At 37.3% G+C, this 26,619-nt stretch overlaps 1 protein-coding gene across 3 annotated transcripts; it reads left to right on the plus strand.

Moving 5' to 3' along the window:
- The first annotated feature begins 87 nt into the window (after nucleotides 1-87).
- Nucleotides 88-16,029, plus strand: ABHD17B (abhydrolase domain containing 17B). Of its 3 annotated transcripts, none has more exons than XM_018086150.2 (4): nucleotides 88-199; nucleotides 6,065-6,539; nucleotides 13,874-14,053; nucleotides 14,503-16,029. In XM_018086150.2, exons 2-4 carry the CDS (start codon nucleotides 6,073-6,075, stop codon nucleotides 14,720-14,722), a joined length of 867 nt encoding a protein of 288 aa, XP_017941639.1. In that variant the 5' UTR covers nucleotides 88-199; nucleotides 6,065-6,072; the 3' UTR covers nucleotides 14,723-16,029. The 3 variants fall into 3 exon arrangements, with proteins under 3 accessions (XP_017941639.1, XP_017941641.1, XP_017941640.1); XM_018086152.1 differs by lacking the exon at nucleotides 88-199 and adding an exon at nucleotides 725-742; XM_018086151.1 differs by lacking the exon at nucleotides 88-199 and adding an exon at nucleotides 5,244-5,265.
- The last annotated feature ends 10,590 nt before the right edge of the window (nucleotides 16,030-26,619 follow it).

A 26,619-nucleotide genomic window follows, 5' to 3' on the forward strand; every position in this document is an offset into this window, starting at 1 on the left:
AGGCCGGCGTCGCTCCGAGGCCGCGCGGGCGGGCTCAGCGCTGCCAGGGCCGCGCGTTCTCTGCCGTGGAGCTGCGGGCGCGGACCGGGGGCGCTGAGGGCCGCCCGCCGCGCCGTTACTCAGCAACAGCCGGCACTCCCCACCCGCCGGCCCGGCAGCCGGGACAGCGCGGGGCCGCCGGGCGGAGCGCCAGGTGCAGGTACGGACTCGCTCCCGTGGCGGCGGTGCGGGGGGGCGGTGTGGTGATGACCCGCTGCCCGGTGCGTGGGCGAGCCGTCCCCCCCGCTCGGACCCCCGGTCCTCGCGCCGCCCGGGCGCAGGCGAGAGGCGGGCCCCGGGGCGGGCCGCGGAAGGTCTGCGGCGCCCACCGCATTTGCTTGGCCAGGGGCGGCGGCGGCGGGTCTGAGCCGGCGCGGAGCAGCCGGCCCCGGCCGCCCTCCCGCCGATTCCCCCGGGTGTCGCCGCCGCAGCGTCCGGGGCTGTTTCGACGCTCCAGTCTCCGTGGTCTTGCCCTGGACGCCTTTGTTGGAAACCAGCTCGGTGGCTTGTGACACGATTGTTAAAGCCTGGCTCTTCTCAGGTCTAAACAATTGTCCTCGTGTTACTGCTGTGGACTTCCGAAGTCCTTTTCAGATACAGACACCTGAGGAATTCATTTAGTTCTCTCCAGCCTGACGTAATTTATTCCCTCAGTTTCTGCTGTTGAGGGTGGGAGTGACGCTGGCGTTAAAATTGCTCTCAGGTATTGTTAATTTGAAAGTTTAAAGTGCTTGGTCAGGGATTAGGTTGGAAACTTGGTGACTGCGGAAGTGAGAACGGAGCCCCCTGAGCGCAGAGCGGTGTCAGAGGCGGAGCTGCGGGTTCGTGACCGCCCGGCCAGGGCGAACACCGAGGTGGAGGGGCCGAAACACGGCGGGCAGGGGGCTTTAGCAGAGCAGATCCGTGGGGCAGAGCCTTACTTTGGAGCGTGCAAGGCATTATGCAATTGACTTAATCCCGGAGTTGTCTGTCTGGGACCTTTAGAGAGTTAGTTTGTTTTCTAGGTGATAAGGAATGTCTGGATTTTTCAGTTAGTGTTTCCTGTATTCCTTTTCTTTTTTCCAACTGTGCCATTGGGTTTGAGATATACAATGTAACCAGCAGCAGGCGAATAATATCCCCATATACGCTAAACTAGCTACAATTTGTGAGAGTAGTAAAGCTGTTTATTTCTTTAGAATCAAATTAAGCAAAATGAAGTTTTGGTTATGTGAGGCTTCTGTGTTTTTATGTAGGTTGCTTTGCTCTTTGAAAACTATCTTAAACAGTTACTTCACAGTATTTCTTGGTATGGCTTTTTCATTATTGAATACGCTTCCTTTGTGTTGTTTTCCAGAGCTATTGTGTATTCTTTCTTAATATTCTGTAAACTTAATCCTTTTATATAATACACCAGATAACTGTTGAAGTAGTTAAAGGATGGCCATCCTTTAGAAGGATGACTATCCTTCTGTTCCATTTTTTATTTAAAGCAGATGTTGAAGTAAATATTTAAAGTGTACTTCAGTAGTGACTTGACCTCAAGTTTTCATTTCATTGTGTTTAATGAAAGTGTGAGGGAAAATACTTTAGAATTTCTTGTTCCAGTAATATATGATGAAAAATAATAATTAAAAAAACCCCAAACAAACAAAAACCACAACAAAAAACCACATACAAACAACAGCCAAGCAAAAAAACCCCAAAATTTTAATACCTTGCCTGGTACAGTTAGTGCAACACTAAAATTACAAACCAGCAGCTATATTTACAAGTTTGACTTTGTTCTTGTGAATAGTTCCTATGAAAAATGTAATTTAATTTAACTATACAATTAGAATAATTTGTATTTAATGTAAATATAAGATTTCTAGATAAGTGTTTACAAGGGTTGGGCTTTTACGGCTAATATGTGGTGAAGTACTCAAAGATGTGAATAATAGGTTCCACCTTCTTGTTACAATTTGCAGAGAGAGGACAGGAGTAATTGCTTATATGAAAGAACTACATTTGTGTTATCATAGGAATCACCAGATAAGTATTTGAGGTGTTCTTTAAGATTAAATAGATGTTTTCCCCTTCCTTCTGCCAGCCTTTATGAGAAGGTTAATTGCCAAAGAACAAATGGAAATTACTGCCTGTGGGCAGTTTTACATTTGTAATTTTATGTGTTACTTCATTATTCGTAAGAGGGTGAAAGAGATAAAATTGATAAAATGACCTGGACTTCCTTTTAAAGGCTGTCGCAGAAGGGGTAGGTGATGCCACTTGGGTCTGTTTTATTTCTTAGCCTCTATCACTGCAATAAAAGAAGTGTATCAGCTTTCTACAGTTTCTTCCACAGAATTTTCCTACTTAATTAATTTGAAGAATGCAGTACGGTTTTAAAAGGAATGTATGTTTCTCTTATAATGTTCTTTTTGTTGTTAATATATTTTACCAGCAGAAGAAACTGTGTTTGCAGCACAGCACTGGCATCCTTATTATTGAAATGTCAAATAGAAGGTGAGATAGTTATGCTGTTAGGATGTGTTGACCTCAGAGTCTGATGATGCTACTCTGATGAGCTCAGAGATTTACATCATACATGCTCAGAAAGTGTTAGACTTAGGTGTGCACAACATGTCTTAGTCAAATGAGTCCCATTAAAGTTACTCATCCGTACTAGTGGAACTGTATGCTTAAGGTAATTTATAGTCAGAATTGGTTTTGCCCTGGTTTCAGTAAGAGCTCAGATTAGGCATAGATCAAGCCCACTTGTTATTGATTTTTAATGCAACATCACATGTAGTGTCTTGTTTACTTTTCATGAATTATATTTTAGACTGGTTTTGTTGACCTCCAAAGGTTTTACCAAGGCCGGGTGGTGCTAAATGAAAGGGGTTTTGTGACTTTTCTTGTAGTTTTTACCATAATAATTTCTGGATGGAGGAATCATTAGGAAATCATGTTTTCTAACATTAATATAAAATAACAAATCAAATTATAAAATAATAATATCAAAATAACACTATTGGTGAAGTAATGGTAAGTTTAATCCCCCATTAAGGTGTCTGAACAGAATAACTTTTGAAGAAAGATAATCCATGTTTGGTTGACATTAAATTACGACATCTACTGGATAACTACTAGGCTGAAATGCTGATTCAGTTGAACTTTCAGACAGTAATAGCAGAATTACTCTATACGCCCTGGAGACTCTCTTACATCCTGGTTCCATTCCAGATCCGGAGGTTAAGAACACACTTATGTGAATACAATGAATGACAAACCAGTTCCAGTATAATAGAAACATTGTTTGCATTTAGTTGAAGGTATCCTCCTGAGGGAGTTCAGCAGGTGTTTTGTGTCAGATTTGTTCAGTTAGTGATGCTAGGGATCTGCTGTTTTTCTTGGGTCTTCTAAGTGAAGAAAGCAGTATGTGTGTTCTAAAGAAAAGAATTATTGTTAACCATGATTTAGATGGAGAATTACTCTAGAATCAGAATCTTTAGTTACACTAGACAGATCTGCCATATATAAAGTCTGCATTAGTCTAGCACAGGGGAGAAATAATGCTTCATCCATGGTCTTCAGCATGTCATTTTCCATATTGTGTGATAGCCCACTTTTAGCACATCTAAGCTATCTTGGGGCACAGTACCACTTCAGCTGGTTAACTGTGGTTACTGCAGTGCTGCCCTGGGCATGAATGCCATCAGCCAGCTTCCAGTCTTCTGAGATTACTTTGACAAATAGCAAATATTTTCTGAGTTAGATCATATTTGTAGTGTTGCTAGGCTGTTTATAGTTACAAATAATGTAAACTGTTCTAATTCTTTCTGACAAGTGGATTGGGAAGAAGTTATCTGCAGCTATCATAGTATGCAATATACTGTATACAGTGCAGTCTGCTGTTCCTGGGTGCAGAAACAAGCTATTTATACCTTACTTTTGTATGTACATATTCTCTTACATTTTTCAGCAAAAAAAAAAATAAAATCAACCTCTTACAATAAAGTAGAATATCTAACTTGCCTTCAGCTTTTCTGAGAAGGTGGGAAAACTCACTTGGAACAGATCCATTTAATAGTTTCTCTTAGAAATAGAAGTATGTTTGAGTATTGGCTCATAAGTAGTCCTTGGATGAAAAACCTATTGAGGCATCCTAGGAGTTTCTCTGGACTGTGAACATGAACTTACTAAGTAGAGGTGAAAAAGTTGCTCCTTTGGTGCTCACAAATGTTAGAGAAGTAAAGAAGGAACAAAAAGAAGTATAGGGTTTTTCCTATGCATAAGACAGCCTAAGCCTTTTCCCAATCCCTAGCCATCCTCCATAGACTCCTTCCATTTGTCCTGACTCGTGCGTAAAAATGAAATTTGATGTTCCTATAATCTTATCTGACAGATGAGAAACAGATGAAACATTGATGGAACAGATGAATTATTCCAAATATGAGTGACTAATTGGGCTGATTACATAGATACCCAAGTTTGTTGTTGCTTTAGCTGGCAGGAGTGTGGTCATTAAGAAACCATCTACCTTTTCATGGAAGCTGATCAGTGCACCCTTCCTGCCATCTCCTCTAAACTGTTAGTGTTGATTTCCCATATCTAAGCATCTGTGTTTTCCCTCTGTTTTGGAGAAAACTGGAGACTTGGGATGAAAGCTCTTGACTGCAGCAGCCCCTTTTTTTGTGCCCTACAAAGAGAAGTAGTATTCCCAGAACACTCATGCTGTTTGTCAGACTGTCCTGCCTGTGTTTGCTACTTTGAAAGTCTGCTCCATGTAGAATTGTGTTGCAGTATGCATTCATACTCTACCACAGGGAAGAGACCATTCATGCATCCAAAATACAGATAGTTGTTCTGTGATATATGTTCAAGTGTTTTTATAGCAGTGTTCTTGAAGCTTTTTTAAAGAGAAATTTGTGCAGGCATGAAAACTATACTTGTATACAAGTTAGAGGACAAAAGTTGAAATATGACCTAAATATTGTCAGTTATTATAGTTAGCAGTAAGATTTTATTGTCAGATGACCCTAATATTTCTGAAACAGCACAGTACTGTTGTCATCTGAAATCTGCTCGATTTGTTCCTATTTGTAAACTTAAGGCTATCAGTCAAAGCTGGTATGTGAAGCTGAGGGTGTTTCTCTTCACAGAGACTTGTCAGGAGGTGAGTTGGAGACCTGTAGATAGATTTGACATTAAAAATTTGTTTAAGTTGAGATGAAATGTCAGATGCCTTAACACAAGGAAAGAAGTGTAAGTGCTTATCTTAAGTGTTCTGGTTTTCAGCATGGTACTTGGCAAATTTTATTGCTCTTCCCACTGCTCAAAAAAACTATCATCACAACAAAGGATTTTTTCCCTGATGTAAATTAATGTCTGCTTTTGAGGAAACATTTATGTCAGCCAGTACATGGGGCAAAGATGAGTTTGTGGCTGGATTTTAGTGTACCAAAGCTCTGCAGTGTTAGCTAAGCGACAAGCGTCATGTTCTTTTGTCTTCTAAGCTTTGGCCTTCATGGACCTTTCATACTCCTGATACTGCCTGGAGGAGCCCATATCTCATGAGTGCAGTACATATTCTCTGTATTTAGGAAATGCCATAGTGATTTTTGGCTGCAGAGATCTGCATAGCCTTAATACATTGCAACACTGCCAGGTGTTTTAATTGTTCTTTGAAACATATGTATTTGTCAATGGGAAGAACACTTTTTGTAATGTCATAGGATGAGGCCCTTCATTTCCTCCAAAGGAGCTCCAAAACTCATGCTTGTTCTTACCCTGGGTAATCATATTTAATTTTGATATTTATCAAAGGGCTTTAGAGTTATCACTCTTCTTCAATAATATGCTCACTGTAAAGTAACTAATAATATCAACTTAGATATTATATGGAAATATACGTATATATATTTGAATCTATATTTTGTTAAATGTTTCCACTAAAATTATGTATTATTTTCTAAGACACTGTTTACATTTTTCATTAGGTTTTTTTCTTTTTTAATATAGGATTGTAACTAGAAACTGATATCATTCTCTCTTCCTGTTTCAGACTAGAAGATGAATAATCTTTCCTTTAGTGAACTGTGTTGCCTGTTCTGTTGTCCACCATGCCCAGGGAAAATTGCCTCCAAGCTGGCATTCTTACCCCCCGATCCCACATACACACTGATGTGCGATGAGAGTGGTAGTCGCTGGACTTTACATCTCTCAGAGCGAGCAGACTGGCAATATTCTTCTAGAGAAAAAGATGCCATTGAATGCTTCATGACTAGAACAAGTAAAGGTAACAGGATTGCCTGTATGTTTGTGCGTTGCTCACCTAACGCCAAGTACACTTTGCTCTTCTCGCATGGAAATGCTGTTGACCTGGGTCAGATGAGCAGCTTTTATATAGGACTGGGTTCACGAATTAATTGCAACATCTTCTCATATGATTATTCTGGATATGGTGCAAGTTCTGGAAAGCCAACAGAGAAGAATCTGTATGCTGACATTGATGCTGCTTGGGTGGCTCTTAGAACAAGGTAAGACATTAGTTGCCATTTTTCTTCTACAGCATGCTTTTCAAATGGTTTTACTTCATTTACATGTATGATGTGATGGATCTGGGTAAATACATTGTGGTGGGAACAAAAAGTCAAGACTTTGAATCGGTGATGTTATCTCAAATGGAATAAAACTGGACAAGGAAAAAATACAAATTGGAAGGATGTTGCTTCTGTGTTCTAAGCCTCTGGTTTTGGCAAGATAAAATAGTAAGATGAAAGACTGGAGACATTCACTGATACAGGTGAGAATCCTAGGCACCAAGTGCAGCTTCTTAAATTTGAGAGCATTATTCACCATTATTTGTTCTATTTAGATCAATATTCTTCTTGTGTTACAAACACCCAAACGACAAAACATATTTTTTTAAAATCCTATGCAATCATAAGAATAGCTGTGCACAAAAAAAAAATAATCTCAGCATGTTGTGAATTTTGCACTGAAAAGGTGTGAAACCCTGAATTTAATGTAGAGCATCTTTGATCATTGCAACTTGAGCATCCTGTTTAATAATTACAGTATCAGTGATGTGACTTAGAGTAATGACATGTGTAAAGACTTCAAAAGACTAGAGCCTGGTAGTTGTCACAGTGAGTTTAGAACTTGGTCAATGTAGTGTTAAAGAGCAGATTATCCCTTTTCAGTGTTTCAAATACACATATTGTCTTGCATTTCTTTTACATTATAACAACAGTATGATATTTCTTTTCAAAGAAGTGTATTTTATTTGTGTAATAAAGTAGGGGAAAAGCTTACTATCATAAGCATTATTCAACCACAGAGGACAGATTTTCAGCCTCATATATTCAAAGACATGCATACTGTGTTGTTACATTAGGTGTTGGTGTTTATTTTTATTATGGTGGAAAGCTGAGATATGACTAGATCTGTTCCATAAGCCCAGCACTGCAACAGGTGCACTGTTTGTAGTTGATGGGTGATCTGGAAGTTAGCTACTTGGTCAAATACCCAGTGATAGTGACCAAAAGCATAATATGGTTTGTGAACAATATGGAAGATAGTCTGAATTATTTAAATGTACCAGAAAATGTGAGAGAACTGGATGGTGAAACAATACTTTTTTAATGTCAATTTACAGACTCTGTTTTATGAACTAATTTGTAATTATTGTTGCTTTTTCCTCATAATAAATGTCTGAGTAGAAAACCTACAAGGAATTGTAATTGCCATTTGAATTCTCACATGCATTCTTAAACAATGAAGTGTACTTTCTCTAATCAAATAAGATTGTTCATTATTGATAGGACAAGGGCTAATGGCTTTAAACTGAAGAGGGTAGATCTAGATTATATATTATTAAGAAATTCTTTCCTGTGATGATGATTCGGCTCTGGAACCAGGTTGCCCAGAGAAGAACAGGTTGCCCAGAGAAATTGTGGGCAACTTCCCTCATCCCTGGAAGTGTTCAAGGCCAGGCTAAATGGAGCTTTGAGCAAACTGGTCTAGTGAAAGATGTCCCTGCCACAGGCCAGGAGGTTGGAATTACATGGTCTTTAAAGATCCCTTCCAACACAAACCATTCAATGACTATAATGTCCCATCTAAACATGCTCTTTTCTGAGCAGATGTTGTTTTTGGGGGAACCTCTAAATACATCGTACATCTATCTGCATTTCTCTTCCATTTAAGAATGACCTCACTTCAGTCCTATTTGTTGTCTCTGTTTATTTTTTGTGTCAAAACCTTCTATAGAAATGAAATAATTCTGTAGAGTGTCTCAAGTTTGGGTTATGTCTGCCCAACTTGTGGTTTTCACAAATGTGAACTGAATTTTGTCCGTTGCTTAGAAAGGGGTTGATGTTACTACTTTTATCTGTAGTACTTAGAACAACTTTCCAGTTGGTCTTGTCCTTGTATCTGAATGTTTGGTTATCACTCCATGGTATTCTTTTGAGCCCTGAGACAGTGCTCAGCTGTGTTTAACTACTTGATGAACATCTGGACCAGAACAAAGACTTTGAACATTTGCTGCCATATTGATTCAGTTTCCTGGACTATCAGTTTACACTGGCATCATCTTCAACATTTTATAACCTGTTCTGCAAAAGCAAATTAATTCAGCAAGTTTTTTGCAGGATAAATATAAGTGTAGCTGTAACTCCTTTGAAATTCTTGTTGATGAGATAAGGGACCCTAGACTTTTAAGCTGTGCCTCACAGCTTGTGATGTGATGAAGAATGGAGAAATGACCTTTGGAGGTTGATCAGTTACCCACAGCTCCCTGCGTTCCTTGTTCTAGGAAATGGGATCATAGAACCCAGCACTAAAAGATGTTTCTAGGGTAATTGAAATGCTGATGTGGACTTAGTTCTACAGTCAACAAAACTGATTGTGGTGAAGACTTGGTAGCATCTTAAGCTTTGTATCTTGGAGGGACAATCCAATGCTCATCTGTAAATCAGAATGACAGTCTGGTGGGGACTGGACACCCAGGGTGAAATAGTCTGGAACTAGTATTGAGGGTGATGGTGAGATTTTGCTGTAAGGGTATGTGAATATTAACAGTGATGTAAGTGAATACGGAAAGCTAATTTGGTAGCAGAACAGAAAAGGTAAACAGCAGATGCAGATTCTGAGTTGTGTTCCTATTCTTTACCTGTTTTTAGTGTTTTAATAGGAAGCAGTAGGTACCTATATAGAAGCTGCCCATGAAAGGAGGCAATGTGATTCACTGCCTTCATCATGTTAGGAAAAGTTATACATTATTGCATATTCATGTGCATGGAACTATGTAAACGTGGCAAGTGAAGACATTCTTTTTCTGACTGTCATAGCTACAAAGTGTTGAAATGCCAGGAGTCATTTTGGGATACGCCTGTTTTCTGCTGTTCTGGTCTCTGAAGGCCTTTGATGACACCCTAGCAAGGGTGGAAAGGTTTAACCAGCCCCAGGCAAATGCAGGGCAAGTGGCACTCCTTCAGAAACCTCTGAAGACTTGCCAGAATTGCCTCATGACCAGATTTACCTGTAAGAAGCCAAACAGCCATTTTCATTGCTGTTTGTCATGGGCTGTCTAATAATTGAAAAATTGAAGGCTAAATCTCACCATCAGATCGATGTGTCAAAGTGAACAGGATGTCCATAATTGGAACAGCCAGATATAGGAATAAGATTGAATCTGTTTGGATGTTGGCCAAAAGTGTTCATTTGAGAATTCACAAATTAATTTTTTTTAATTCAAAAGTAGGTAGAGTTTTTTTAGATGGAAGTTGAGGTACTGTAACTTTGTATATTTGGAGAGAAATTGAACTTTTATTTAAATTGATAGGAAAAAACTCAGTTATGAAGAGAAATCTTGTTAATAGAACAAATGTATCAGTAGCATTGTGAAGTTTAGAAAAGGCCTGACTGTCATGAGAAAGAGAAGGTGCAGTTTGTTGATTACTGTATGTATTGTCAATAGACTTGCCTTTCATATAACATAGTTTCTTTTTTCTTCTCCCAGTGTTAAATATTTTATACACAAGAAGGGGAACGAGCATCTCAATTGAGGAGGAGCTGTACACTCATGAATTTTATTCATGGCCTGGAATGTTGATAGTTAAAGATGTGGATAATGTTCGTGCCCTTGATGTTCTGCCATTTGCAGCTGTAATTTACATGTTATGTCCATGATGACAAAAGATTCTGAAAGTGCATTGAAATTTCCCTCAGGATGTTCCTCTTTGTTCCATGTGCCTCAAGCGCTGGTGTCAGTTTTCTAAATATGTATGTTGCAATATCTTTAGGAACAGTAGCTTCTCGAGAGCATCTGTTGCAACTCTTCATCAGTGTAAGCTTCAGAGGTGTTATGGAAAATGTACCCTTCTAAGGTTGATTTTACTGATGCTTTATTCTGTTGTTGTAAATTGAGTGAGTGTTCTAGATTAAGAACAGCAGTCTCCCTTACGTATATCAAGGTCAAAATAGCAGGTATTCTTTAAAAACCTGACAGTGTATCATGGCAATTCAAGATGGTATTTGGTTCTTAAAGGTAATTGAAGTTAAAAAACTAAAAAAAGGAAAAAAATCCCAAAACAAACAAACCCCCAAAAAAACCACCTCACACCAAACAAAAAACCCCAACAACAAACAAACAAATACAAAACCCCTCAAAAAACCTATGCTGATACAAGTTATCTAAGATTACTTGAATGGCCAATAGTATTTATATTAGTCCTATTATCAGCATAATGAGCTTTCAAAGATATTAACAATTTTTACAGCATGTCTTTGACCTCTTGTCACCAGGACAACTACTTGCAGCATATGGCTCTGTAAATGTCACATTTCTCTTCCTCAGGATGGCCTATACTTCTAAGACACTGATTAAGAGAACAATATTACTGTCACTTTTTCTCTTGATCTGACACTTCCTCATTTGGGAGACCAGGTGTATAGTCAACTGATAATTCTGTACAAAACTTCTTGTAGTTTAACTAGCATTTATGGGACTATCAAAAGGAGTAGACAAATTTTATGACCAGGAAACTTAGCAACAGTTACTTTTTCAAGAATTCTTCTGTTTTAGATTGTAAAGTCATAGTTCTGAGAGATAGCAACTGAGGCACAGTGGACTCTTTTTCCCAAAGATTTCAGAAGCCTGTCCAAGAGAAGAGGGAAGACTAGAAACAACAGATGGTGATCTGTTTTCCAAGCTGCTTGGATTTTGTTATTTGGGAGAGGGGGGTTTATTGGGTTTTGGTTTTTTCTCTTCAAGCCAGAATATTCAGAAGTCTACTTTAAACCACCACTTTTGGTTATTGGCCTCGCTCTTTTAGTTTTCAAATTGCAAGCCAAATAGTTTTCTGCTGGGCACTGTGAGGCAATCTGCTTGACTGTGGCGGAGAAAGGATTACTTTAATCCAAATATAGTAAATGCTTTTCTTGGATTATTTTTCTCGTAGCCATCATTTATCTATCTTTAGGCTGACAGATCCAAAATAGGGGAAAGAATGATGAAAAAGAGGAGAATATATGTTCCAAAATATGCTTTTAAGTTGTGCTTTAATTTTCTGTGCATCTTGTAAAACTCACTATCCAAGTGTGATAATTTGCAGGGTTTATTATTGGAGAGCTGTGTTGTGTCATAATGTGCTGTGTGCAATCTGCATGCCATACTAATGATGCAAAGTGTCAGGTATTAATGCAAGTTTTGTTCTGATTTTATGGAAGGGAGAGAAGGTCGTGCTGTATCTTCAGAGTGGACAAATGTGAATTGGGAGATTAATTGTAAAAGGATAGGAGCACGTCTGTTCTCAGGTGTTCCAGAAGAGATGCAAAAATAGTGAAGACCTTACATTAGATTTTATTTCAAAGCTTTCATTTATTGTATTTTTGTATGTTGGAATTTTGAGAAAATCTTGTTAATCAGACTGTTTGAACTTTTTTGTTCTTCAAGAACTGTTGGGAGGTGGAGGTGGAGGTCTAGCTTGTTCCAGGCTGATGATTGAGTCTTAGTTTGGTAGAAGTCTTAATTTGATCATGATCTGATTATGACTAGAAACTCTTTCTAGGAAACACCAGTAGTAATTAAGTCATGATAAGAGCAGACTCCTTGAATGTCTCTGTGCTAATACTTTTAAATCTTATATTTCAGTCTAACAGAACACAATTTAAATAAAGAGATGAATAGTTAAATAGACAATGTTAAATGAGAATAGTGGATTTTAAACCCGATTTGGAAAGTTTATTGGGGTGCCTAATGAGTTCTGATACTGATACTTAGCATTTTAGTAATACTCAAATGTGATATTGTTTTTCTTGCAATCTTCCTAGATATAAGTTTTTTATTAACTGTGTATTAAATACTCATGTAACATATGGGACATTTCTTCTGGCTTATTGAAAAGTACTTGTGGATTATGGCTTTTTTGTTGGTTGGTAATTTGAATGTCTTGGTACACGTGAAACATCTTTTTTCCAATGTTCCTGATTTTGAGTCTTTTGGACTTTTAGTGTTTGGTGACCTATACAGTTACTATACAGTTATTTACCCTTCTTTATAAGATACTATGAATTTTTCATTACCTCTGCTTCCCTGACTTTACTGAAGGTATGAGAAATATACTAATTTGATAACTTCTTTGTGGGTATGGGTGGTGTTGTATAGCGTTGACAGAAAAGATGTGTGCATTTATTGTAGATGAGATAACAGGTACACTTTCCTTCACTCGATTTCCATTCCTTTTAGAATTACAGTGGCAAACACTAAAGTTACCTCATGCTGTTCCACAGTGGCATTAGGCTAACCCGCTCTCACTTAGAAAGCTGAACAAACTTCTAGTGATGCATGACAACAATTATTAGTGTTTGGGTTTTTTGGTTTAGTTTTGGTTTTGCGGTTTGTTTTTTTGGGGAGTGCGGGAAGGAGCTTGTTCTTGGTTCCGGGGGTTTTCTGGATTCTCTTTTAATGCAATGCAGTATCTCTTCCTATTTAAGGTACTTTCTTTCCCAAGTACAGATACACTGTTGCAGTCTGACCTGGGCTGAGAGTGCTTGGTTAGCAGAGGTCAGTGCATCAGCAGCTCACTTCTGCTGTGGATGCTGCTCTTGCCCACATAACATTCTCCTTACTGGCTTTTCTAGTGTTACGTGGGTAGCAACGGCTCTTTGTATCCACACTAATGCAGAAAAATATATTAAGTCTGACTTGTATAAGTGTTAACTAGATGTTTCTTTTCTTTACCTCTGTTGATTACAGAAAAAAGAGTGTTTTCACCTTACTGTGAGGGAGGCTTTGGTATTAATTCGGTATTGCTTTATTGGGCTGTTTTACTTGTGGATTAGGTTGATAAGACCAAGAATCTCGGCTATTCCATGGAATGCACAATATTCTGACCACTGTCAGTATGAGAATGCTTTAAGTCTCACTACATTTATGAACAATGTTACCAGCTTGCAGTTTTTAACAGGTATCAGAAGAGTAAAGCTGACCAAATCTTTGCAGGCTTGATTGTGCTCCATTTGATGATAACCAAAGAGCTAGTAAGGCTTTCATCAGTCTTCTGTTGTAGATCCACTAGAGTTACTAGTAAAGACTTTCAACTAGTATGCAAGTCACAACTGTATTCACAAATCCATATTCAATAAATTAAACCCTTATTTCAATATCATTCAGGCATAAGGAAAAAAAAGTTACTGCAAGTGGAGAGTAAATAATTGTGCATTTAGTCACAAATGTCATAGAACAGTCTTGCTGACACCCTTCAGAAGATTTTCACCTTTAGAAATGCTTTTTTCCCTTGCTCTGTAGTTGTTTTATCTGTTTCACTTTATATGCCACTTTTTTTAAACATTTTTAATTTTCTAGGTATGGAATCCGCCCTGAAAATGTGATTATATATGGCCAGAGTATAGGAACAGTACCATCTGTGGATCTTGCTGCTAGGTATGAAAGTGCTGCTGTAATCCTTCATTCTCCACTGACCTCAGGAATGCGAGTAGCTTTTCCTGATACAAAGAAGACCTATTGCTTTGATGCATTCCCGAAGTAAGTTGTGGGATGGGTTTTTTTCCACCATTTTTCTCTAGTACAGAAGTTTTCGACTAGAAGAGTAACAAGTAGTCTGGTAAATTCTCTGAAATATTTTTCAAGGGTCTAATAAAACAGTTGGAGAAAAATCAATGAATAATAACAAAGAGGAACATTTGATTTGAAGTTCGTAGAACTTTGTAAACCTAGATGTTTCATATCCCTAATCTTTTTAGTGGATATCTGCTAAAGAAGTAATTAGTTTTCCTGTACATAACATGTAAATTCCTAGTTCTAACAAGTCGTTCCAGTCCAGTGAATTGTTAATCTGGATAACTGTGAAGAAAGTCTTTTGCAATATATTTCTGTAAGACTGTAAAACTAAGTAGACCTTAACTGAAGAAAATTCCTGTCATATATTTCAGAACTATATCCCTGTGTTCATGAATAAAATCTTTTTCTTACAGCATTGACAAAATTTCTAAAATAACATCTCCTGTGTTAATAATCCATGGGACTGAAGATGAAGTAATTGACTTTTCACATGGCCTAGCATTGTTTGAGCGTTGCCAGAGACCTGTAGAACCACTGTGGGTAGAAGGAGCAGGCCATAATGATGTGGAACTCTACGGACAGTACCTGGAAAGATTAAAACAGTTTGTCTCACATGAACTGGTGAACTTGTAATTTTCTTTGTATATTTATAGGCTTTTTTCATTTCACTGCGGAACTGCACATCTTGATAGATACATAACACAAAACCTGAATGTTGTGTTTTCAAATCATCTTGGTTGCCTTCATTAAATGTACAGGTAATGATTTGTTAACATAATTAAGGAAGGTTTTAGTGCCAGCATTATAAACTGGAATTACATGATCCTGCAGTCAAACGTAGCAGTTCACATGACTTTGTGTGAGGTTTTTTCTTCCTAGATGTAAAAAAAATCACAAGGAGTACTGTAAGAAATTTTAATTATATAAAATCAAATGCTGTAAAAGTGTTGCCAAGTGCTTTAGTGTATCAAAAACAAGTTTATAGGTATTTTTTAAACATCTCAAAATGTACTGTGACTTACTCTGTTGCACAGGTGTTACTAAAAACCAGACTTCTAAGCAGTTGTTCTCTAAAAATGTAATAGCCATGATTTTGAGCAATTACTAATGTATGTAATAAGAACAGACAGTCACTGGAAATGATCCATGCCCTGTTATAGGGGGAGAGGGTCAAAATAGTTATCTTTTCCCATATTTTTCATATCTTTTGTGCTTAGATTTACTTTAGTTATTTTGTACTTCTGTTGTCCCTTACCTTTCAGGTTAAAAAAATTTACCTATTCATGTCCTCAGGAGTCTTAATCTTGCCAAAATAATGCCAGAAGTTATCATTGTTGTAATGCAAGTATCATTCACATCATTGCTACTGAGGCCACAAATTACTTCTTTGAAAGTGATAAGACTTTTAGAACCTAGAAGACTTTTTGGACCATGTTTTTTTTAAAACCAAGTAGTTTTAAACATTGATTGTGTAGAGATACAGTGTTTCATTCAAAAGAACCTGGAAATTTATCCAACATTGTAATAAACAATTTGCAAGTTTGCAGTTGTCTGATCAGGCTTACTTTTGAATGCTTAGTGCAAAACCTTATTGGGTTTTGAGTATTGTATGGAAATTTTACTATTCAGGCCTGGATGGGGTGGGAGAAGGGACAAGAAGAGAATGTTGACATTTTTCTGTTAACTCATAGTGAAATAAAGTCGCCTTTCCCTAGAATGCATTTTGCGTTAATAAAACTATGAAAAACAAACTTAATTATATGTACCCTATTTGGAAACAAAATAATATTCCAGCAATACACACTGTGCTTCTAAGGCCTTATGTAGTTTAATTGTTCTGCTTGTTTTTTGTGATTGAGACTGTTGTATACTTAAGTGTAGCTTCAAGTATTGTGAAAACTTTAAGATGTGTTGATTAAAAGTAAACAATATTCCACAAACTTGCTCTTCTTCCTTAGTTTTTTTTCAAAGAAATAGCAATGGTTGCTTGCAATATCAAAATGCTGGCAATTCCCCATTTTTTCTAGGAAATCTTAGAACTAAAGCACTAACCCATTGTTATGAATTGTCAGCACATTTCTTCATCAGCAGCGACTGTTCTGATTGCCCTCCCACCCCCAGGCCTCATCTTGCTATTATTTGCCATTCAGCATACAGGTTTTCTGCTGCAAAGATGCTCGTAAACATTCTTCTTTAATGAATTCTGATATTTCCTCCTTCAAAATTAAAAGGATGTCTTGTGCATTTTGGTGAGTTAATTGAGTTGAAGGAAATTTTTTTCTCAAGCAACTGGGTTCTTGTTTGTCTTCTTGATCAAGTATGCTTCAATGTGTTCTGAAATTCAGAATATGTTCAGGCAAAATAACATTAGATTAGAGGATTTTTATCCTAATACAAAGTATTTGGCTAAAGGTGTGTAACTCAGCTTTATTACATCATATTGAATACACAGTTTGATTTCCTTTTCTTGCTACTTTCTGGCCACTATGTCTGTTCTAGACAGAAGTCATTACAATTAAGTGTTTAAGTGCTTTCTGTATGATGAATGAAGCCAGTTTTGAGACTCCTCTTCAGAAATTCACAAATAAAGAATGTATAAGTGCAATGATAAGTGATACAGATGGGGGCTGTATTTTGATGGCTTGCAAATTGCAGGCAAATGATCAAGTGGCATCGCAAGAACTATCTGATTGTGCCAGGGAATATTATGGCACCCTGTAATTGAAAGAGGCAGAAAAGGTGGCACAGTGGTTTTGCTGCTTTTGTTTCTGTGTTTTGTTGAGGCAGAACAAAAGGCCTGACTAACAGTGTTTTGTCGTCAGTATATGCAGCTGTGCTGGATTACACTGGTGAGAAGAGGTTCTGCTCTCTTTTGCACCACTTATCCATTATTAATTATTACCAGTTCGTTCTGATTTGTGTTTTACACCTAGATTTTTCAGATAAGTTTTTACTTGAAGGAACTAAAATTGGGTTAAGGCAAAGCCTAGCTTGCATTGAGAATTGTATTATATCAGCAAACTTGCTAGTGACAGAAGACAACTCCGAGCTGTTGCAGCTAGGCACAAAACATGTGATATTCTGGTTGTCTTGTCCTTCAACCATCGTTTTGGTGAAACTGACAATGGGTGTTGTTTAATGTTATAAATGCAATTGTCTCATGATAAATAAGAGTTGATTCAGCATTCATTAATGAGACAATGTCTGTATTTTAGGGAAAAAGAAAAGAGCATTTTGTGAACCTTGTGGTGTCATTTCTGTTTTCTTTTTTTAAGAGACAAATATTTGACAGTAAACTGTCTTCTTCAGTTCTGGAAACCTTGGCAAATCAACCTTTACAATAACTTTATGTAAAATATGAGATTAACATCTAAAAGTGGGGTCTTTTGGACATGTTTTGCTGTGTTACATTCACAGCTACATAAAACTTCTCTCTACTCTCTGCTTGTGGCAGCAGAGAATTCCACTATATGTTCAGTTAGCTACTCTTATTGACTGATTTAAAGCTTGCTTTCCTTTTCGAGTTGTTTTTTTTTTTTTTTTTTTTTTTTTTTTTTTTTTTTTTTTTTTTTTTGTTTGTTTGGTTTCTTTGGTTGGTTTTTGGGGGATTTTTGTTTGGTTTTTTTTTAGTGGGGAAAAAAAATTGCATGTTTACTTTTGGGCTCTTAATTAGATGACATTAGGACAGGGTACCTCTTCTATGGAATATTCCAGGTCCTACAGATACTAATTTTTCTCCCTATACAGTAAATATTGTCATTATATTAAAATCAAAAGTAAAGAGAACAGCATGTAAGTAGGGGACTGATCTGTTCTAAACTTTGCCGAAAAGGAATGGTGGACCACAAGCTGACCATGAACCAACAATGCAGCCTTACAGCAAAGGTGACCAACAGTGTCTTGGGCTGTGTTAGGCAGAGACTTGATGGCAGGTCACGGGAAGTATCCTGCCCCTCAACTCTGCAGTGTGAGTACAGACACATGAACTGAATCTAGGTATTGGCTCTTGAGTGTAAGGAAGATATGGATGTACTGAAGCAAGTCCAGTGCAGGGTCACAGCTATGACTGAAGGACTGGAGGAAGACAGGCTGAGAGAGTTGGGGGTGTTCATCCTGGAGAAGAAAAGGTTTGTCAGGATATTAATTGTGCATGAATATCTGAGGGAGGGTGTGGCAAGAGCTCACATTCCCCAAATCAGTATTTGTCACTGAGAGGGCAAGAGTCAGTGATCACACACACTGAAATACAGGAAATCTAATCTGGAATCAGAAAACAGCTTTTTTTTTTTTTTTTCCTGTGAGGAAGATCAAACTCTGGAACTGACTGTGGAGGTCTCATCTTTACAGATAGTTAGAACTCAGCTGAGCGCAGCCCTAGGCAACCTGCAGTACCTGACCCTGCTCTGAGCACAAGAGTCAGAGCAGATGATTTCAAGGGGTCCCTTTCAGCTTCTGCCTTTATGTGTTTTTTGTGAAGTATGCAAATAATTGAGATATTTAGTATTACACATATTTGTGCACCAGCTCAGAAGTGAAGGTTTAGTTACAAGAATTATATTCATTTGATGCTCTCTACCTTTGATGCTTTCATTTTTAAGCAACAGAAAGCAACAAAGGAGACTGCTAGGGGAAGACCCCTTTTTCTCTTAATCATGAGGCCGTCATTGTTTGGTGCACTGCTACTGAGTCAGACATACACAAATTTATACCACAGACAGTGTCAGAGATCACATTGCTACAGTGTACTACAAATGGGAGGCTGAAAAACTAGATGCAAAGTAGCTGAAAAGAGAAGTGCTCAGAAGGTACCTTAAACATTCTCAAAGATGGGACTGTTGCATTCACAACTACTGTGATGCTATGTGCTTGGCAAGCAGCAGAGGAGACCGAATGGAGATAGGGTTGTTTTGGGTTGTTTCAAAAAACCTGAATAATAAAGCTTGCTCTACTTCTCTGTAGAATGGAAATGAGAAGTTGTTTATGGGGAAGTTTGTCATGAGCTAGTAGCTGTGCATCTTGCAGGCTTGCTCTCTGTCACTTAATTCAAATAGCATTTGACTCTTTCCAACTGTTAAAAGTTTGTGTGAAAACCAATAGAGCTTAAGTAGCACCAAATTAAATAGCAGCATTAGAACTCTTGAACTCATTAGAACTCTTAGAACTCTTGACATACAGAACTTCATAACCAATTTGTGTTGTGAGATTATTAATTGTGAAATAGCCATACAAAGGAACAATGTTTCCCTATTAAGAATTTCTATGATATGATGATAATAAATTCTATGCTGTACGTTCTTCCGGGTTTTTTTTCCTCCCCCTCAGTTAATGTGTCTTCTTTATTTCTGTGGAAGGAAGTAAAATTCTAGCAAACTTCTGGTGAAGTGGCAAGGAAAATGCTTTAAGAAAGAGGACAGTGTAGAAAAAGTGGTCTTAAAAACAGATTATCCTACCAGCAAAGGAGGACCAACCATAAGAAATTATCCCAGCATTAACTTTTTCCCAGAGGCATTATTAAGGTGTCTTAGTCTAATAATGTATTTCAAAATAATTAGAAAACCTCAGAAGGGTTTTATTGCCTAGAACAGGTTTTGTGGTTGGTAAAGGAGGCATCATACAAATGGTTGTAATTTTAATGCTTCATTTTCAAATTTTTTTGCTTCAAGAGGGCAAATAGTTTTCTAACCTTCAGCAAGCACTGCAGAGAAGACATGAAAGAGATGTTATTGAAGATGAGATAGTCGATTTACGTTTTTATTATGCTAGAAGCTGCAGGCATCAAAAATAGGTAACTGTGCCCTGTCTCCTAGAGCATAGGGCATATCCATATGAATATAATCAGGCTGTCACACTGGGACATTTTTGACTTCCAAAACCACAACACCACAAAAGTTTTTGCCCCAAGTTTTCTTCTGGAGTCAGATAAATGGTGGACTTACTCTATTCTAAAATTGAGCTATGCCAAAGATCCAAATAAGTCTTAAGCTAGAACAGCATTTTAAGTCATTTGATCAGCAACTCATCTAGTTGTTTGAAGAAATATAACAGCAGTGCAAGTCTTTCTCTGGCACCTTAAGTATTGCTAAGATCTTTGATTGGGCAAGTCATCAACTCTTAAAGGTCATACAGTCTAAGTACACTGTAAATGTTGTAAGCCGTTCTAAGGAGAGCAAGGAGAGTGTGAACTAAAAATCACCAGCAGCTTTGTCAGAGCATTATTGATATGTAGGCACATATGATGCGTTGCGATTTTGCCCCAAACATTTATTAAATTAGGTTTGCTAGGTCCATTTGGTAGATGCTGCACACTATTCAGTGTGATCACTGCTTTAAAAGAGCAATGGTGGTTACTGCTTTAAAACAGCCTGCCAGGATGGTTCTGTTTTGTTACGTTGATGGCAATGTTTTAATTCACTAGAAGCATATTCACAAAAGATCTGGGTTATAAAGCCTAAGTGCTGATGAGGAATTATGGTTTTCAGACCTTTCTACTACCCAAGATGTCACTAAATAAGTACATAGTTTGTGTCTTTATTTTGTATTTGGCCAACTCTTTTGTATAGTTAGCAACAAGCTTGAATGAAAGTTGCTACCTGTCAGAGGTTTTGTGGCCTCCCAAGTGGTGGAACACAAGCCATATGCTTGGAGCCAGAACAGGAGGGCAGGCAAAGAAAGCAGTCTTGAAAATGTATGAGTTACTGTTCTGCTGTAGCAGGTGTCTAATAGATGACCTAACGTTATGTCATTTATGATTCCTAAACAAAAAGAATTGGAGTAATTCTAAAAGTAAAAATGATAGGCTGTATTTTATGTGTTTGTAGTCACAAAGGCTAGAGGGTTCTGTTTCAAAGAAAAGTTGAGGTTCACTTGTCAGTAACTAGAGCTCTTCAGAGACGTGAGATATCATAAGGCATGATAAAACCACAAAGACTGGCAAATCTGATTATGCAAATTAAATATGCAACCCTGAAGGCAACTCCAGAATAAAGCAGATAAGGTAAACATTAAATCTAAGCTATGATAATTTCAGACATTGCTGTTACAATGCATCATTGTTGTGCTAGATTTTCAATTACTAACTGTAAGGAAATGCAAGGCATTGTTCATCAATTACAAAATCACATTGTATTTTCCCACAAGTGTCTGATCTGTGACATTTATGCTTGCTTTGTACTGAAGTTTGCATAAACAGGTTTGTTTACATAGGTCCGTCTCTTCTCCCAAGTAGCAAGTGATAGGACGAGAAAATGGCCTCATGTTGCCCCATGTTAATACTCATTTGGATTGAGTATTAACACAAATTTCTTCACCAAAAGGACTGTCGAGGATTGGAACAGGCTGTCCAGGGAAGTGGTTTAGTCACCTTCCCTGGAGGTATTTAAAAGACAAGTAGACACAATGCTCGGGGACATGGGATAGTGGTTGGACTTGGTGACCCTAAAGATCTTTTCCAACCTTAACAATTCTATGAATTCTGTGGTTGGGGAATAGCTACTTCAAAAAACAGTCACATATGAGCAGTAGTGTTCATGTGGGAACAAAGAATTATGACTCATTTCTGATTATTGCTTTGTCAGTGTTCAACAGCTATTCAAGTCATCTGTCTTTTTCTATGTGTGATATGTGAGGACTTGACCATGAGAATGTGTGTTTAATGGTAACTTTGTTGTTCTTTTATTTAAACTTTGTCACTCGTTCTGATTTGTAATTAGCATGTTATTACTTCAGTGAACAATTTTAAAATTGTTTTAAAATTGTTTATTTTATAAATAACCAGGAATAACTAAGGTGTGTGTTCTTAAGCATTTGATTAGTTTTTTTGAAATACACACATATCATAACTCTGTAGGTATATAGCTGTTGAATAATTGTATACCTTCATTTTAGTCAACTGTGATCATTTATGATAGCCAAGAATTAGATTCTTATTATTAGTGAATGATTAGTCTAATTAAAGAACCATTTTGGTTATGATGATAGGAGCCATTCCACTGCATTGAGCTTCCATGAAACATAGAGACATCTGTTTCCACATCTAGATTTTATATCATTGCAGCTTTCTGCACTGTGTGGACTGCATGTAGAGCAACAGAATATAGGTGCACAATAAAGGTTTTACTTAAGCAAACATATTAATTTCTTATATGCTGGTTTTTCTGCAATAACCCTGTGACCTTACCCACAATAAATGCATGATTCCTTATGCTTCTTTCTTTTAATCATATCACATTTACACATCTTAGAACATGCGAACAGATTAGCAACTAATGCATGGTGAATGCTTTTCTTGCAGTAAATTCTCTTAAAAAGTGCCTTAGCATGTCAAGTAAATTGTCCAGTGCCTTAGCATGTCAAGTAAATATGTCCCAGTGTTCTGTCTGCAACATTGCTAATCAGAGGTGTGACTTAGGAAGAGGTTGTAGATGTGCATACTCTCTCGTCAGATCTTCTTATGCTCCACCAACACCTGAAATCAGAGAACTAAAAATGTTAAAGGCTATGTCCAAACCTATGCCATTTTATATCTTTTATGTATGATTGTATTTATTCCCTTTCCAAACTTCTTGATACTGTTGTTCCATGGCTACAAATCCGACAGTTTCATCACTCACCCTAAAAGAAGTACTTTCTTTTCTTTTCTCTTCTAAATCCATGTCCTAAAATTTTCACTGCTAAATGATTGTCTTCCATTTTGTGTTTGCAGGATTTGGTGAACAATTCTGCCATCGTCTTGCCCAACTTCTCTCTAGCAGGTTTCATAGTTTTTATTTGTAAAGCAAATGCTCCCTATCCTTAATCATTTAGTTTTCCTATGCTATGTCATGTTTGAACAGTAGTGCACACATAGTGTGCACTAAGAAACTGCATTACTGAAAATATGTGCACGTGATTTCCAATAATCTGATAAAGAGAGACACAGTATATATTGTATATAGGTAGATATATATAGGGTATAAATATATAATTTAGCTGTCGATGTATATTATGGAACAATATTTCTATAGACATGTTTTTATTGACTTTTGAGACCATTACTGTAGGAAAGGAGATGGCATTCATGGAATGTAGGTGCTCACAATGTTTCTCTGATAGAATAATTAAAACAATATATTAATAGAATAAAATATATCAAAAAAAGAGAGACATTCTCTCCAAAGCACTTAGATTATTTTTTTTTAGTATAGTTAAAGCAGTGAAATTATGAATCAGCAAATATTTTGAGGACTAATTCAATGGTCATCTTTCACATGTTCGTAAAGTTACTTGATATCTGCCTTAAGTATCTACATTACTATTTTTTGGTTTACACTTCACTGTTACTGATAATTTCTTATACCATTGTGTGTGTCGAAACAGGTTAATATTTTTTTTTAAAGTGCAGCAGCAGGGAAATAACTAAATACATAATGTCAGACTTCAAAGGCTTTTAAGTTGCACGTTGCCAAATTGCTTATTCTAATGTTTGCTGCTGTTACAGTATTTGAATTGAAGTAATTGCCACATGCAAATGTGGCCAATCTTCCCTTGAGTTTAGATTGTCTTGTTCCTTTGCTTCACCTCTAGAATGGACACACTCATTTCTTCCTGCAGGCTCTTACCTGTTCCCTTTTTTCACCCTTGCACTCTTCTTGTCTAGCTGTCCCTGTACCAGTTCAGTGATTCACAAACCTGTACATCATCTCAGAAATCTTCCAACCTGCTGCCAGAAGTGGAGGAGGCTCCACTGACTGCATGCCATGTTCTGCGTTTCAGTGGTGCAGAGGAACGCAGACAGGAAGGGACTTGCTGCAGCAAATGTTCAGCTATTCCTGATTTCGTAAGGGGAGGTTTGTTGCCAAGCGGAAGGGTAGCTGGAAGGCCAGAGGAAACAGAACACTACAGAGGCATGTCACTACTCCTAAGTATTTCTCTTCTATCTCGTTGTGGGAAGAGAAAATAACAGGAAAGAGAGGATGTTGGAAATACACAGCTCCACTGGGGAAAAAGAAAAAAGGTTAAAGTTCAGCTGGGGGACAGGAAATAGGCCTGGGGAAGGCCCAAAGATGGATCTGCAATTCAGATAAAAAGCTTGTGGTTAGGGACAGGAGGGCAAAACGAGCAGAATAAGATGGAAATGGGAGATTCCTGGAGTAGTGAGAGATTTTGACAGAACTAAACAAAATGAGTAAAAGGAAAAGTGAGAAGAAAAATATAAAAGGAGTTAAGAGTTTTGTCTTTATAAAATAAAACATTTTTTGAAAGGAAAATGTAACTAATCCTAATGGGAGTGGAGAAATTAATAGATGAAGAAGTGCCAAATACAGTGAAAGACAGGAAGAAGGAAAATGGAAAAATAAAAGGAAGTGGAAAGGAGAGGAAAGGGGGAAACATCCTATGTTACTTCTGTTTTTCCATTTCCTGTATTTTATTTTATGTCCAGGAGAAATCAGGTCATTCTGATAAAAAGAATTTACATCTAAGAATGGCACGTCCTCTGCTCTTATTTACTGATACCATTAGTGTACTAGGGCTGAAACAGTGATGTCCAAACGTTTCTGATCATGCACCTCTATCAGTAAAACCTCTTTAAGCATGTACCCCTAATAGACACATATATATTTGTATACATGTACTATTGTATTAATACATTATATACATTATAAAGCATATACAAAAATCAAAACAGTATGAGATAAAGATGAAACAAACAGTATTTTAAAAAAATATTTTATTTCATTTTGTTTTATTTGTTAATGCTAAAAACCATATTCCTGCACCCCAGTGGGTTGTTTTGCACACAGCCTGGGGTGTACTCCCCCCTACCACATACATGCTTTGGAGACCACCAGGGAAGCCCTAATGCAAAGTTTATGATGAGCTTTCTTCAAAGCTATTGCTGACATTTCTGATGGCCTTGGTGATATCACAAGGTGCAGAGCTGCTTGAGCTCTTAATAAGTGTTCCCAGTACTGTGCAGGAACAGATTCTGATACAGCTGGTTAAGACAGCCAAAATCAGACATATGATCATTCAGCCTTACCACACTTGAATTTTCTAGGTTCTGTTATCTTATATTTATCAACTGTGAGGACAAAAATTACAGTTTCAAAAAATATGCACAACTTACTGAAGGCACTGGCCATGACTTTAGAAGTTTCTAATCATGCTACAGCCAAAGTAGACCTAAAACTGTTTGATAAAGACATCGAGTCTTTTGTCTTTTTCTAAGATTCTTGTCAAAATAGGATCAGTACATTGAGTTGTGTGAGTCCTTTGAATTAAACATTGAATCATGCTTTCAGCTGCACAGATAAGATTAGACTCACTGCTTCAGGCATAACTTTTTTTACATATGCTGACTCTTAGTTTTCAAATGTAAGCCAGTACTGTGACATTCAAAACTTCATTTATAAATCATACTGGGCCTTCTTGAGAAGGGTAAGTCTGCAAACACCTGCCTTTGTTTTCTTATTTTCCTATGTGCTTTTCTGTGGAAATTCATATAACAAAGGCTTTGGGAAGGTAGCAGCTGTAAGAACATACCATAGACTTGTATTTAAAGAATATATCTTTATATCTGTTTGATAACATTTATATTTAATGTTTATAAAATTCATTTTCTTATGCCTAGAAGCAGTAGTTTGTAGCCGTAAAAAAAGGCAAATTTTGATAGTGAAAAAAATTATGCTAAAACAATGGATTATTGAAAGGTATTTTCAGATTAGATTACAACTGAAAGCTTTCTGACTTTCTTTATGCCCTCTGCTGATTTATAGCTGAATTATCAGACATTAATACATATAACATGCTAGCCTGAAGAATCAGATTATCTGATGCAGTCTGGAGTTCAATAAAAAGGCTCTGGGTTTGAATGCTCTACATGCACAGGAATTCATGACAGCACAAAAACTGTCAAATTATATTAACCCCTTTAGATGAATTTACTTAAATTTCAAATATGTACTTGGATTTTAGTGTTTGGGATTTTTTTCTGACTTCCTTGTAGTTTTACATGTTTTTTGTAGGAGTCCATCAATGGTATAAACGGTCCATGTTAGTGACTTAAGGACCAGAACAAGTAGATACCAAAAAGATGTGTTTAATCTTCCTGAGCTTGACCTTTCTGCTAAGAGTATCAGAAAGGACAGTAATTGTTACAAAACAGACATTGGTTTGGGTAGAATTGGACTGAGAAGATTGCTTGCCTTCAGTATGCTTACCCATGGTGGCATCAGGCAACTCCTCTGTACTTTTTTTTAAACTCACTTTATAAACACAGATCAATCATTCCTTTCATCTCCTGGACTACTTGTTGAAGTTGACTCAAAGATAAAAGGGTCTGTGTACTGTTAGGTCTCTGCTACCCTTTAAGTAGTACTTAATGGCTCTACTGTTTGTGAGACAATACTGGCAGAATCATGGGAAGACCATACTGCATTGTGAACTAGAAATTATATTGCCAATGAGATAAACTTAAAAAATAAAGTTTTCTATAGAGCTGTTTATAGATAGCATGTTTGGAATTCAGTTCTAAACAGAATGCGTTCTGTAAA

This window comes from Manacus vitellinus, unplaced genomic scaffold, assembly GCF_001715985.3.
Source record: "Manacus vitellinus isolate BGI_N305 unplaced genomic scaffold, ASM171598v3 scaffold_9_pilon, whole genome shotgun sequence".
NCBI classification, from domain to species: Eukaryota; Metazoa; Chordata; class Aves; order Passeriformes; family Pipridae; genus Manacus; species Manacus vitellinus.